Raw genomic sequence first — 15,134 nt, 5'->3', positions numbered from 1 at the left:
TGAGTTAGTGTGTTTTTGTGCTGGCTATACAGAGTACAACATGCTTTGGGGTCACTGCAAAGACGTTTAAGCACGTGTCTACACCTTCTTATCAGCAGTTGGCCTCAAAGTGATAAAGTGCGATGTTCTGAACTCTGCTCCAAGGGAAGCTGCATATTAAAATCCTTTTTTCATCCTATAAATTGTTTTGCTTTGATTCCCTCGCTTCCATCCACAACAGAAAAATATGCATGTGTACACACACACACACACACACACATTCACTGAAAACTAAACAAAAATGTTCAGAGTATGTAACTCAAGCCTAAGGAAATAAATTATTGATTAATCTCATGGTGACCATTTTCCGTAAGGCAAGAATAATATTCAAATTATTTAAAAAATCATTTGAAAGCATCCTATCAGAATACGCGCCAGCCCTGACATCGGGTTATGGTGTGTCTGGGTTGGTCCCTTTAGTTGCTGGGTCACGGGGAGGTCAGTGTAGGCAATGGACTAGGGGTGGTGGTAAGATTTGGGAGGGTGTTTATTATGATGACTGTTCACTAATTGCTAAAGAAATACTTAGCAACTGATATACGTAGGCCACCAGTCCTCTCTTAGGAAAAAAAAAAGCTGGAAAAGAAATTGTGAATTGAGAATCTTTGACTAGTGATTTATTCTAAGCTCTTTCAGAGCTTTCCTTGTGGCTCAGCTGGTAAAGAATCTGCCTGCAATGTGGGAGACCTGGGTTCTATCCCTGGGTTGGGAAGATCCCCTGGAGAAGGGAAAGGCTACCCTCTCCAGTATTCTGGCCTAGAGAATTCGGTGGACTGTACAGTCCATGGGGTCCCAAAAGAGTTGGACGTGACTGAGAGACTGTCACTTTCACTTTCAAGCTTCCTCATCCTTCTGCCAGCCATACACGTTCCTGCCATGACACTCTGAGTTGCATGCCTGCTCAGTTGTGTCCGACTCTTTGCGACCCTATGGGCTGTAGCCCAACAGGCTCCTCTGTCCATGGGATTTTCCATGGAAGAATATTGGAGAGGGTTGCCATTTTCTCCCCCAAGGGATCTTCCCAACCCAGGGATTGAACTCACATCCTGTGTCTTCTTCGTTGGTAGGTGGAATCTCTACCACTGAATCACCTGGGAAGCCCACACTCTAAGTTACTTGCAGCTAGAGTCTGTATTTTCCATCAATTTCCATCCCAGTGCCTGGACCAGTAAACGGAATATGGTGAAAGTGTAAGTGTTATTTGCTCAGTTGTGTCTGACCCCTTGCAACCCCATGGACTGTAGCCCACTAGGCTCCTCTGTCCATGGGATTCTCCAGGCAAGAGCACTGGAGTGGGTTGCCATTCCCTCCTCCTGGGGATTTTCCTCACACAGGGATTGAACTCAGGTCTCATGCATTACAGGCAGATTCTTTACCATCTGAGCCACCAGGGAATATGGTAGGTACTCAATAAATATTTATTGAATGGATGAGTGCTACTGAGCCTTGTATGGACTTTCAATTACAAGCGTTACAAAGTCAGGGTCTCCAAATTTCCCAATTTCTGCAGCATTTCCTAGGACATTGTAGCTTCTCACTGAAGAGAATGGAGTAGATGCTAGGGACCTGCTTTGATGACTCTGTTCCTAGAAGAGGCTGTCAGTTTGGCTATCCACTTTGCTGTGGATAGGAGAGGGGTTACCTTGGTTTCAGATCTAAAAGATGTCCCCTCATCACCCTGCATATTCATCATCCAAATGGCTAATCTTAGGTGCAATTGAACTAGACCATCTCCTCAAGACCAGTAAAAAGCAAATATCTGACAGCACTGACCCGCCAGTGGTATTTATCATCTTATACATATAGATGTATAAAATACATACACATGTATACAAGGTGAAATTAATTTACATATAGATACACACACATGTACAGGAAAGCTACATTTAAGGTGGAAAATTAGAATCAAGTTTTCATATTGAAATCAATCTTAGAGATCACCTAGCTCAAAATCCACCCCCACCCCCTGCCCCACATCGGTTTGATAGTCATGGAAACAAGTCAGGAGATGGAGAGAGATCTGTCAAAGCCACAAGCTACTTAACAAGTAAGACCTGGGACTCCTGACTCCCAGTGCAGAGCCCTTTTTGCTACCCCCATGATCATCTGGCCCTTTCTAAATGATCATGGTAATTTTCTATTCCACTGCATGCTAACCCTTCACACTAGGGTTAGGGATAGGGGTTAGGGGGTAGGCCGGGGCTCTTCTCAGGATGAAGGAAAGGCCAGGGTTAATGATAAAGCATCCTGGTGATGTTCAGGCCACCGTCATTTTCTGGATCACACGTCTCAATGCTCTTGAAGACATATATGGATTTAATTTGTCACTTTAAGGAGGAAAGTTAGGATCAAAACAAAGACGTTTCCTCTGTCTATATTAATTCACTTTGCTCAGCACACCCCAGGGGGCACTGAATTCTCTACAAGAGTAGATTACTCTGTTTTAAATCACTTCCCTGATTGGGTTCTTGCCATTTCTTTTATGGTTGGTCCACTCTATGATCGCAGATATTAAATCTTTCTCTAGTCCAGACTAATATTTCTTAGCTAGGGTTTTGTTGAGCCCTGATTAAATAAATATACTGCAGAGAGAGGTAGGGTCTGGAATACACAGAACTAATGAAGGGGAGAGTGTTTGTTTGATAGGACAGAAGCCTAAATTTTGGAAACTTCCTGATCATAAGGGACTCTGGATAGCATTAGTTACTGAAAAATATGATCTGTATATTTTTAATGAACTTTTTAAAAGGTTCCTTTTTATCTTGACCATTGTTAAAGTCTTTATTGAATTTGCTATAATATTGCAAATCTGTTTTATGTTTTGTTTTTTTGGCCACAAGGCTTGTGGGATCTTAACTTCCCGACAGAGATGGAACCCGTGGTACCCCCTGCACTAGAAGGCCAATTTTTAACCACTGGACTGCCAGGGAAGTCCCTCTACTTGATATTAAAAAACAAAACAAAACAAAACAAAACAGGGCAAAACTGCTAATTTGGGAATGGGGGGATACGGAACAAGGGGAATGCTGACTGGTAACAAATATCACTGATCCAGAATGGCTGGCAGCAGGAGGATAACCCTGGAATCCGTAGATTGCTGTAAAGTCCAGTAGTGTGTATGGTGGATTTATTTTCCCCTAATGAGGAAGGAATTTTAAGTGTATGTTGGCAACTTAGAATCTGCTTTATAAAAATTTATTTTCTAACACAGTTGTTAAGACACATCTACGTCATAACACGGGAAACTGTCAGTATAATGTGGAATGATTTCTCACTTGGGGATCATCGAGGCCTTTCTCCTGGGCATTCACCTTGAGTTATTTTTAATTAGAATCACAGAATTTAGGACTCAGGACCTCATAGATCACCTGGTCTGTCTCCTTAGAACTAAACCCCACCTGCAAAGGAAGACTGGAAAATCAAGAGCTGTTCATTCAGCTATTGGGTTGGCCAAAAGGTTCCAACCCAATGCTCATGAGATGTTTCTCGGAAAGGATGCTGACCCTTTGGTTTGATGCCACATTGTTAGGGTTCTTGTAAGCTGTTTCCCTACAGTACATCTCAAATTACCACTGACTAGTTGCTACAAAGAAATATTAGTCAGACGTATTAGGAGAGAATTTAACAAAATATCTACAGTGTCATTTGTCAATACTTCTGGAGAAAATGGAAAACATACTCTTTTTCTGCAACAGGAAGAATCCCATTACTAGAATAATAAGGTGAACACACACACATTATTATTTACACAAATGGAGCGCTTACTGTAGATATCCAATACTTTGCATGGATTAAGTCATTTCCTTCTCAAAAGAACTCTTTGTAATAAGCACTAATACTTTTTATTCTTAAAGGAAGGTTTTATTATTTATTTATTTGGCTGAACCATGGGGCATGTGGGATCTTAGTTCTCTTACCAAGGATCAAACCTGTGCCCCCTGCATTGGAAACTCAGAGTGCCAACCAATGGACTGCCAGGGAAGTCCCAACAGGCATTATTATAACTTTTATTTTCTAGATGAGTATATTTAGGCTTAGAGAAATGAAGAAATTTTCTCACAGCCTAGCAACCAAAATTCAAACTTAAGCAGTCTGACCCCAGAGCCCAGGTTCTTGGACCTGATTGTTATCTACAGGATGAATATTCAAATCCGGTAGGCTCAGCTCCCTCATTTCTTTCAATTCTAGGTTCATGTTCATTTTTCACATTTTAGAAAGAGAACATCTCAACTCAGAACCACAGAGGACACTGAAGTCCCTGCAGTCTTTGCTCTCAATGCCAGCTCAACCCAGGCCCACCCAGGCCAGCCCTCATGGCAACTCAACCTCTGGACCGTCTCGCATCCTCAGTTCAGAGCCAGTGCCTTCTCTGCGCTTCCTGGGGATGCCATCTACCAAATATTTCTTTTTTCCTTGTCATGAATTTGTATTCCCACCGACTGTGGCTAAAATTTCACTTCCTGAAGAAATGTCTTTAAGCTTTCTATTGGGTTTTCTGCCTCCATTTCACAGACTGTCATGGGGATCCCTTCTCGTTTGTCTATTGAGTTTTCCTGGTGATGTGTATACCCTCTCTGAGTAATGCGATCTTGGAGGTAATGTATCCTGCTCTCCAGCTGCCCAAATTTAATTTAAAAGTCCTTCCTATTTACAGTGGAAGTGTTTTATTTCAATTCCTTCCATAAAATGAACAAAGTTAACAAGACATGTCAAATAATCTTCTAGACATGTTTCTGTCGCATGACAAAGTACTTCCAGTCCAAATGCATTCAAAGAACATAAGCACAGTGTAAAAGTTCATATTAAAATATGTTTGTGGGGGGGTAGTTGATAGGAATAGGAAAAAGTAGAAGAAAGAAACGGACCAATTGCACTGATGCATATTAGCTGAGAAAGTTCTTAAGTAGGTTACTTTGTTATGGCTCTATGTGTGGCACAGGTTTATGAAGGAATAAAGTTAAGGTGATGACAGAATGAACATTTCTTGCATACAAAATGCATCTTAAGTACTTGTTTTAGAATGGGTTGGTAAGAAAGGCCAATGTTTTTTTTTTTTTTCAATTGAAGTATAGTTGATTTACAATGTTTTGTTAGTTTCAGGTATACAGTACAATGATTGAATCTATCTATCTATACATATATATACATATTCTTCAGGTTCTTTCCCTTATAGGTAATTACAAACTATTGGCTGTATTTCTCTGTGCTATACAGTAGGTCATGTTACTTATCTATTTTGTATACAGTAGTGTGTATATGTTAATCTCAAACTCCTAATTCATCCCTCTTCCGCTTTCACCATTGGTAATCATAAGTTCTTTTTCTACGCCTGAGGCCAGGTTTTTTTTTTTTTTAATAGTTTACTAAATACATATCAATCATTGGCCAATGGATGAAGATCAATCCTTATTTGGAAGGTGGATTATGCTCAAAAAGACAATCAGATGTCTTTGTTATCTTGTTAACAAGGCATAAATGGAGAAAATCCACAGGGGGTGGATAACAAAGGAGAGACATTTTACAGTGATTTGTTGTATACGGTTCATTCTTTTGCCTTTTTTATGCTCAGTTCCACTTAGGATGTGGTACTTGAGTTCAGGGCCTCTTATCATGAGGCGCAAATGGAACAGTTTTAGCCTTGTAGAATTTTTCAAAAAATGCCTTCACTACGACACGTGAGTATTAAGCTATCTCTATTTTCTTTTTTAATTAAGCACATGGGAACCTTCAGTTATGAGCCACTTCAGTCTCTCTCATTAAAGAATGTTATTCACTGGTCTTCTTACTAGGTCTCATTGTGGGAGAGATTTTACTGGGGCATGGGGGGAAGGCTGTGGCTAAGCTGCTAATGATACCATATGTGTCCAAATCTACATTCTTATTACTCCTGCGGGTGTGCAATATTATATCTGCATCTTCTATGCAGTATACGTAAAGGTAGCTCTGAATTAATCAATAGTTTGTTATGCAGAGAGGCAGTTATTGGGTATTTCTAGGAGAGATCTTTATGTAAAAAGGGATACCTACTATATACTATAAATGGAGTGGGAATGGGTTTTTAATATTAAAACTCCTTGGGAGAATTAGCAAGCAGCAGGAAACTATATGACGACTTCATGCATGGCGCTAGTATGTTATCTCGCTGACGCCAGTTTTATTTTTTTGTGATGCTACAATTTTACGATACTACAATCAGGCAGTCGTGTAGTGCAGTGGGCCCTGAAACATGAACTTATCCAACAAAAGTTGAAGAATGAGTCCTGTGTGAGTCTTGACTCTTTGCCCAAAGGGAGGATGTGTGGATTTTGTTTTAATAAAGGGACATCCATCTGTTATAATCCCATATACAAAGCAGACATTCGGTAAACCACCAGCAAAAACGAAGAGTTGTTTCAGATGCACTCAGCCAACTCTGGAATGAACATTTTCTTATTCAGTGCCCTAGAAAATACAGGGAAGGAACCCAGGTAATTACTGTAATGGATAACAATGAGGTTTAGAATGTTCCAAGGGAAAATGCTTACCAAGGCAACCTTTCATTTGATGTGATTACAGGTTCACCTTTTCAGGTGCTCTTTTTAGGTCATGTAAGTAGATAGCTCAACAGACAATGTGGTTAGATTGGAGATGCAGCTTGGGGATGTTTATTTGAACCTGCTATTGTATGGGATGTCTTTATCCTTGATGAGGTTTCCAAACCGTTAACTCCAACTTTTCTTATCAGCCAGTACCATCAGAAATGAAAACAAAGCATCGTGTAACTGCTCTTTCTGTTTCTGAACTATCAATGTTGAACTGACCTATCTCACATCCTGACAAGGACGGATTAGCCATCAGGTAGCTCAGCCACGAAGCTTCTCTTTCAGACCCCTGCGGCATTTCTCTGGGTTCATCATCATTGCCCATCGGGGCACTAATCCTGTCTGAAGTGAATTCACTTAAACTTCTGAAGGCAAAGCCTTTAGTTTTCTACCTGCTGGAATAAAAAGTGTGGGGAACAGGTTCCCCTTACTTCTCAGATTCAAACTAAACACCCCACCATGTTCACCCTACTGTTCCTGCCAATAAGCAATGCACATGTCATTTACATGCACGTGTCAGCGATCCTCCAGGCACAGAAGCAGCTAAGTTCAGTAAGTGTAAAGGACAGCAGTTGGGAAGCTACCTGATTCTGAGGTTAAAGCTTAGAAAACATGGATCCACAAGTTCCCATCTCTCGACAGGCATTCTACATAATTATCTTCCTGGAAAAGAACAGTTCCAGCATAAAGGCACTGGATGTTTGCGCTTGCAATTTGGAACCTCACACTCACTGCTATTGGCATCAACTGCCTAACCTCACCAGTCCTGGGGCATTTATTTCCTTGTTGGGAGCATTTAGGTGTGGCCATCTGTGCTAGCGTAACACTAAGGTCCTGTGCTTCAGTCACAACTGACCAAGCAACAATCATACCCCTGTATTAAAGCGATCGTTCAGAGCTGGCAGCTCCATCTCTAAGAGAAATGCAGCCCTCAGGGACAATAAAGGAAATCCAGATGCTTTGTTGAGAGCTAAGTAAAAATTAAAGAATTGTAGGTCATCCAAGAGCCAAGTAATGTCACTGTGAAACTGCCAAGAGAAGTTGGGGAATTGAGGACTTGCTTCAGGGTTGTGTCTGGCATAAAGGGGGAAAAAAAATCAAATGAAGGAAATTCCCCAACTGGAACATGACCCAGATCTTTCACAAAGTGAATGCTCCATAAAGCTGTTGCCAAATGCTATTTTAATCAAACCCAGCCTTCATTGGATCTCCATCCTGAGAGCACAGCTAGTTTCACCAAGAGCACTTCAGCAGAGTACCAACCAGAAGCACAGAGTAATGTTGGCACCATCTAACTAGACTGCTGTTCACTGATTCCTGCAGACACAGTCAAATGTGCTTCATCTTTGCTGACATGGGACCCACTCTGTGTTTTAAAGGGCACACTGTATCCCAGTGTTGGGCTCTTAGAAACACACTCCTTTCCCACTGATGTATAAATACATCTCATTCACATCTATGATTTCACAGGCTTTAATTTTTCCATCAGAAAGCTTAGTCATTGTAACCATCAAGAGTCTCTGATCATGTTTGACAGACATCTTAATATGTATACGACAGAGGCAAAGAATGCTAGACAAACCCATTCTTAAGTAGAAAGGAGAATAGGGGAACGAAGAGATTGAACAGAAAGAAAAGGCTTACATAGCGTTTTAAACTCATGAGGGGATTTAACAGAGCTCTCAACCTCCAGTGCTGAACATATTCTAAAGCTCACTATTCTGCTCATTTTCTTTCCACTACTGGAAAATGGAAACAGAATACTCACTAAATTGCACATGTGAGACTTTAACCACACATGGCCAAGGTTCATAGGAAGGTTTCATTCAGTAACAAAGTAACTGCCTGAACCTTGGCTTGATTGGCTTTAAGGAAGGAGCTAGGCTTTGGGATTTCACAAGTACATATGCATCTGGGATGGTTAATTTCACGTATCAACCTGACCAGGCCATCAGGTATCCAAATATTTGGTCAAACATTAGTCTGTGAGGGTGTTTTCAGATGAGATCAACGTGGAATAGGCAGGCTGAAAAAAAGCAAATTGCCCTCCACACTGTGTGTGGGCCACATCTAATTATTTGAATGCCTAATCCTTCCCAAGTAAGAGAGACTCCTGCCTGACAGCTTCTGAACTGGGACATTGGTTCTACAGACTCTGGATTTGCCAGGTTCTATAATAATATGAGCCAGTTTCTTATAATGAATATCTTTATAATGTATGCATATATCCTGTATCTTATATATGTATCCTATGGTTCTGTTTCTCTGGAGAACCCTGATGAATACAATATCTCAGATTTTAAAACTGGGATCTGGACTGGTCAGTATCCTCTTACTCAACTAACAATATAAGTACAAATAAATATTCACATATTTGATAATTTTTTCTCACATTTGGAGCTAACCATTGTATGTCATCAATCAGTAACTCTAAATTTCAGTCAACTAAGGTGGAAGCTTGACATTTATAGAATTTTCCCTAAGCTCAAGTCTAACTGGTGGTTTTTAGATGGCGCTAGTGGTAAAGAACCCACCTGCCGATACAGGAGACATAAGAGACACAGGTTTGACTCCTGGGTTGGGAAGATCCCCTGGAGGGAGGCATGGAACCCTCTCCAGTATTCTTGCCTGGAGAATCCCCTGGACTGGATTCTAGGACAGGAGCCTGGTGGGCTGCAGTCCATGGGATTGCAAAGAGTTGGACACCACTGAAGCAACTGAGCAGGCAGGCAGGGAAGGTTATTACTATGTCCTATAATAGATAGCATATTCAAAAGCAGAGACATTACTTTGCCGACTAAGGTCCATCTAGTCAAGGCTATGGTTTTTCCTGTGGTCATGTATGGATGTGAGAGTTGGACTGTGAAGAAAGCTGAGCACTGAAGAATTGATGCTTTTGAATTGTGGTGTTGGAGAAGACTCTTGAGAGTCCCTTGGACTGCAAGGAGATCCAACCACTCCATTCTAAAGGAGATCAGTCCTGGGTGTTCTTTGGAAGGACTGATGCTAAAGGTGAAACTCCAGTACTTCGGCCACCTCATGTGAAGAGTTGACTCATTGGAAAAGACCCCGATGCTGGGAGGGATTGGGGGCAGGAGGAAAAGGGGAAGACAGAGGATGAGATGGCTGGATGGCATCACCGACTCGATGGATGTGAGTTTGAGTGAACTCCGGGAGTTGGTGACGGACAGGGAGGCCTGGTGTGCTGCCATTCATGGGGTCGCACAGAGTTGGACACGACTGAGCAATTGAACTGAACTGGTAATAGTACTATAATACTTCAATCAGTATTCTCTTATTTCTATTTTTTATTTCTAATATTTCAAAAGTATCTAGTGATTATCTAAACTATAACCAGTAGCCACACAGTTATACCGTCAAGGGCTTTTTAGAAGATATATGAGATTATTATCTTAACTATAGTCCTATCAATGTTAAGAAACATGTCAAGAAATAGTCACAATTTAAAGGTACAGTTCAAATATATGGTGGTGGTCAAGGGTAGGTAGCCGGAAACACATTTCCTTAAACCTCTTGCTAATCAGTTTGTGTTGTCTCCTTATATTTGAAAAGAATGGAATAGACATTTCATCAGCAAACACAGATGAATGACTAATTAACAAGTGAAAATTTGTTCAATATCATTAGCCATTATGGAAGTGCAAGTTACAAAAAAAAAAATATCTACATACTCGTTAGAATGACTTAATTTAAAATGACCAATAATAAGTGCTGGCAAAGATGTGGAACAACCAGCAAGTTACATCCTAGTGGTAAAAATTTAAACAATTACAGTTATTTCAGAAAGTTTCTTATACCATTAAATACCTAATTATGATATGCACCACTAATCCCATTTCTAGGTATTTACCCAAAAGAAATGAAAATACATGTCCACACAAGGTCTGTACACAAGGGTTCATAGCAGCTTTGTTCATAGGAGACCCCAGATGGAAGCAACTCTACGCCTATCATCTGGTGAAAGGATAAGGACATTGTGGTAGATCCATAAAGTGGAACGCTACTTAACAAAACTAAAAAGTTAATTACCGATAGGTGCAGCAGAATGAGGGAATGTCAAACGCATTATGACAACAGAAAGAAAGCAGAAAAGTAGTGCTTAGGGGTAGGGGAAAGAAATGACTGCAAAAGAGTGCAAGCATACTTTGGGGAGGAAAGGCAATGTTGTCTATCTTGATTGTGATGGTATATTTACTAGAGAGCAAGGCCCTCTCACTACTGAGACTGGTGGGTGAAAAGTGAAAGTGTTAGTCGCTTAGTCTTCTCTGAATCTTTGCGACCCTATGGACTGCAGCCTGCCAGGCTTCTCTGTCCATGGGATTCTCCAGGCAAGAATACTATAGGGAGTAGTCATTCCCTTCCCCAGGGGATCGTCCTGACCCAGGAACTGAACCCAGGTCTTCTGCATTGTAGGCAGATTCTTTACTATCTTTACTAGCCACCAGGGACGCCCGAGATTTGGTTCTCTTTAATTACAGACCTTTGCACTGTATCTGACATAGGCAGATTACTCAGAACTTGAACTGAGCAAGTAAAGGAATTATGGGGCTACGAGGTAACGCTTGTTTCAACGTACTGATCATTTTAAACTAATTCATTAACCATTTCGACTTATTTTGAAAATATAACTGTTTGTAGAGGCTTGCTTTCAAGCATAGCTAGTCATATTGACACAGAAAAATAAATACAACTTAGATGCCTCCTTCATACTATAATCTTCCTAAATAAAAAGTGACACATATTCCTGAAAAGATGACAAATTATTGAACTACATTATTTTTTGCTGGATATCATCCTAGAAGGCAACCTATTTCTAAAGAATAGGTATGCCTCGAATCTCCTGTTTTTGAACGATCTAAGAAAAATCAATATACCCTTTAGCACATCTGAATGGGCAAGCGGAGAAGGGATTGCTATTTATCAAGCACCTATTCTGTGCCATGAAATATTCAAAATATATTCTTTTAATACTGGGCCCAGAAGATAACCAAAAAATAGGCACTTTTTGGGTACTTTTGGTACAATTCATAGAAGTTAAGCAGTTGAGTGACTTCCCCTAGATCACAAAGCTAGTAAGGGACACCACCAAATTAAAACTCACCTCTGTGTGGTTCTATTTGATCCCCCCATGGTTTCATACCCAGGCAGACAGTCACTTGAAGAAGTTATAACCTCAGGAATAACGCAAAGGCTTGGAAGTTCTGAAATGGGCATTCTATTTTGGGCCATGCCAGACCAATTTGAGACAGACCCAGCCACCTCCTCAGTGCCGTACTTCCCCCCATCTGTAAGGTAACAGCCACCACGCGTGTCCCTTGGTCACACTGCACGTCCCGTGGTCTCTGAGGATTATGAAATGCTTTAGAGTCTGGTAAAATTCTTGGGAGAAATACAAGCCTACGATGATCCAGATTGGAATTTCACCAAACCTAAAAACATTGGCCCCTATAAGAAAAGAACTGCTAAGCCCCAAAGTCTAACACATTTGCCTACATCATTTCTCTCCCAACCATATCTAGTTACCTTCACAGTAAATATATGCCTGGGCAGAACGGACAGTGGTAACAATGTTTAAAGTGACCTATTTGTCTGTTCTTTGACACTTTCCACCTGCTTTCTTTTCGCTCTGGGGGATTTTGTTTTCTGGGAACTGGTTTCACTGAATCAATGGTCCTGGCATTATCACAGCATCTTTTCCTATGACGGACAGACACAGAAGATGTGTACTGTAAGGTCTTACCTAGGATGCAAAGGCCGTCTGTGCAGTTCTCAGATTCCTGGCTTAGACCTTCGCAGAATTTGCCCCCGTTTCTCGGGGCAGGGGCTGTGCATTCTCGGATCCGCAGATGCTCGCACTCTGGGCTGCAGACCGACCACTCACTCCACACTTCCCAGCTCCCGTCCACTTCAAAGGGAAACAGAGGGAGCCAACGTTAGACTGCATCTGACAGCTGTCAGGAGACTCACTCCAAGGCCACTGTGGTTCTTAGAGCTGGATTTTCAAGAAATCACCACCACCACAGAAAGAAAATACTATATCTGTTTATCTTCTCTCCATGGTTTCTTTCCTAAGGAGATAGGCGAACAACAGCAGTGGTGTAATTCTCTTGCTGTTGCAGGATGAGACCAATTACTGAATTTGGGCAAACATGTGAATTACCCGTACCCTCAGGTTAGCTAATCATGTCATTATCCATTCTTTCCCCATCTTTTATGCCCAAGTGCATCTTAGAGGGACAGATACACTCTGTGCAAGAACCACTAGTAATCACTACTTCCTTGTGGGTTGATAGTTTAGAACAGAAAGTAGAATAAATGCTCTTTAAGTCCTAAAAGCCCCTCAATAATAAAAAAGTTAAACCCATATATATTGATAGCATTAAACAAAAACAGGTCAGCCAAGCCCCAAGATACCAAGACTTACATAAATAGAATTTCTTGGGTCATAGATTGCTGCTGTATGTAGAAACGAACAAACTGAACTTAATTCCACTAAAAAACAACCCTAGAGATTATGGCAGCTGTTGGAAGCAATTGTTTCACTACCTCCTAGGAATAGGCCAACCGTGCTTATGTGGGTTATTGAAGATATTGCCATTTTTAATCTAGAGCAGCTAGTCAACAGCATGTGCATGCTCAGCTGTTCAGTCGTGTCTGACTCTTTGTGACCCCACGGACTGTAGTCCGCCAGGCTCCTCTGTCCATGAGATTTCCCAGGCAAGAATACTGGAGTGGGTTGCCCTTTCCTTCTCCAGGGGATCTTCCTGATCCAGGGATTGAACCTGTGTCTTCTCCATCAGCAGGCAGATCGTTTACCACTGAACCACCTGGGGAGCCCAGTAGAGGGTAAAATAAAAATACTAAATTTGAAGCAAAATATCTGAGTCCTTGTGTTGGTTCTGTCAACATTTTGGCTGAGCCACCCTAATCGAGCACTTCGCCTGACTTTACTATTTCTGTCAACTGGGGAATCATATAATTCACGGCATAAAACTAAAGGACATTGCTTGTGTAAATGTGTCTTGCACAGTACCTGCACATAGTAAGCACTCAATAAATGTGCACTGAATACAAATTCAAAATGAAACTCCAAGCACAGGCAACTGGCAAAAGCCTCGCCTTAGCTTTGAGTGGCACGAGATTTGCAATTTTAAAGACACAAGACTCTGGTCCCGTGTCCTTGGACTTAATGTTGAATCATGCGTGTGAGACCCAGGATCCATTTATTTCTCAGTGGGAGGATACGCTTCCCATTCAGAAAGTCATCTTCTGGCTCATCTATTTCTCATTGTATAAACTGGGTTACAGCCAGTAAGATGAGCAAAAGAACTTGCAAAAGCCATATTTGGTAAATGAAGCCTCTATTCAGAAAGGAAGGCAATCATAGCCCAAATGTAAAATAGAAATGGCTGTGATGCAGTCTCTGCCAATTGCATTGTCTTAAATGCAAAGGTAAACCTGATGAGGTTAGTTGAATGGTGACTGATGATAAAAGGTCAAGTATTTGGTACCTGTTTTGTGCTCAAAGGCAATTCACTACACCTTATTATACAGATGAATGCTACACAATGGGAGAACCCAAGGAGAGAAGGGCATGGCTTAGCCCAATTAAACACTGGTAGTATAAAAATACATAAAAACATTTGGCTTACTGATGTTGCGTGTCTAGGGTAATCTGAGTAAGAAGAGAAATACTATGCCCCCACATAGAGGTATTTCATTCATGTTCTTGCTATTACAATGAGTTTCACGTCAGTACTCTGGACAAAGCCTCCTTTCTAAGAACTTGGAAGATGCTGACTTTGGGAAGGTAGGTTCTACTGAACGTGTCACACCAGCTCAATCATGGTGGTGGATGAGAAGGGGTAAGGAAATCTATGCATATCTCACCAGGACAGAGAGCAGTGCAGGTTATTTTCTGCACTGACATTCCCTCACAAAAGGCTCCACCATTGAGAGGAGCTGGGTTGGTGCAGGTCCGGGAACGTTTCTGCCATCCTCTCCCACAGGGAACATTGCAGGCTGACCACTCTGTCCAGGAAGACCAGCCTCCATTCACTGAGAGAGAAAAATGGGGAGGGGAGAAGAAAAAAAAAAAAAGAAAGGAAAGAGGTTTTTACTGATTGCCTACTATGTGCAAGCCACTTGCCAGGTGTTGTGAGTTGGGCATCCAGGGACCAAGAGACTGGTGGGACCCTCACCGGCTGCCCCACTGTGTGGCAACCGTGGGGCTGATCTAGTCTGCACCTCCCAGTCTACGCTTCTGTAGACCATAGGAGGGACACAGAGAATCTGCTTTGCAAGGAAATGATGAACCAGAGGAAGAAGTCATCAACATATCTCTACAGCACTTGCAATTCCAGAGGAGAAGAAGAAAATACTAGCATCTGAATTTCTATTAACTTTCAGTGCTTCAGACGTCAATCCCAGGGCTCTTCTATTATGGAAGGGAGTGCTTACTTCAATAGCCGGGAATTTCACTTATGCATTACC

The 15,134-nt window shown here is 41.5% G+C and overlaps 1 protein-coding gene across 1 annotated transcript in view; it reads right to left on the bottom strand.

Moving 5' to 3' along the window:
* UNC5D (unc-5 netrin receptor D) overlaps positions 1-15,134 on the bottom strand; it is a 647,189-nt gene that overhangs the window by 108,294 nt on the left and 523,761 nt on the right. The window contains exons 6-7 of the mRNA XM_069572893.1: positions 14,532-14,699; positions 12,382-12,546 (exon numbers count right to left, since the gene is read on the bottom strand). Of these exons, the coding sequence (XP_069428994.1) occupies positions 12,382-12,546; positions 14,532-14,699 (333 nt within the window). The remainder of the gene's footprint in view (positions 1-12,381; positions 12,547-14,531; positions 14,700-15,134) is intronic.

The sequence above is a fragment of the Ovis canadensis genome, chromosome 26 (genome assembly GCF_042477335.2).
Source record: "Ovis canadensis isolate MfBH-ARS-UI-01 breed Bighorn chromosome 26, ARS-UI_OviCan_v2, whole genome shotgun sequence".
NCBI lineage: Eukaryota > Metazoa > Chordata > Mammalia > Artiodactyla > Bovidae > Ovis > Ovis canadensis.
Note: the sequence above shows the minus strand (reverse complement) of the source record. Positions and strands in the feature narration are given on the sequence as shown.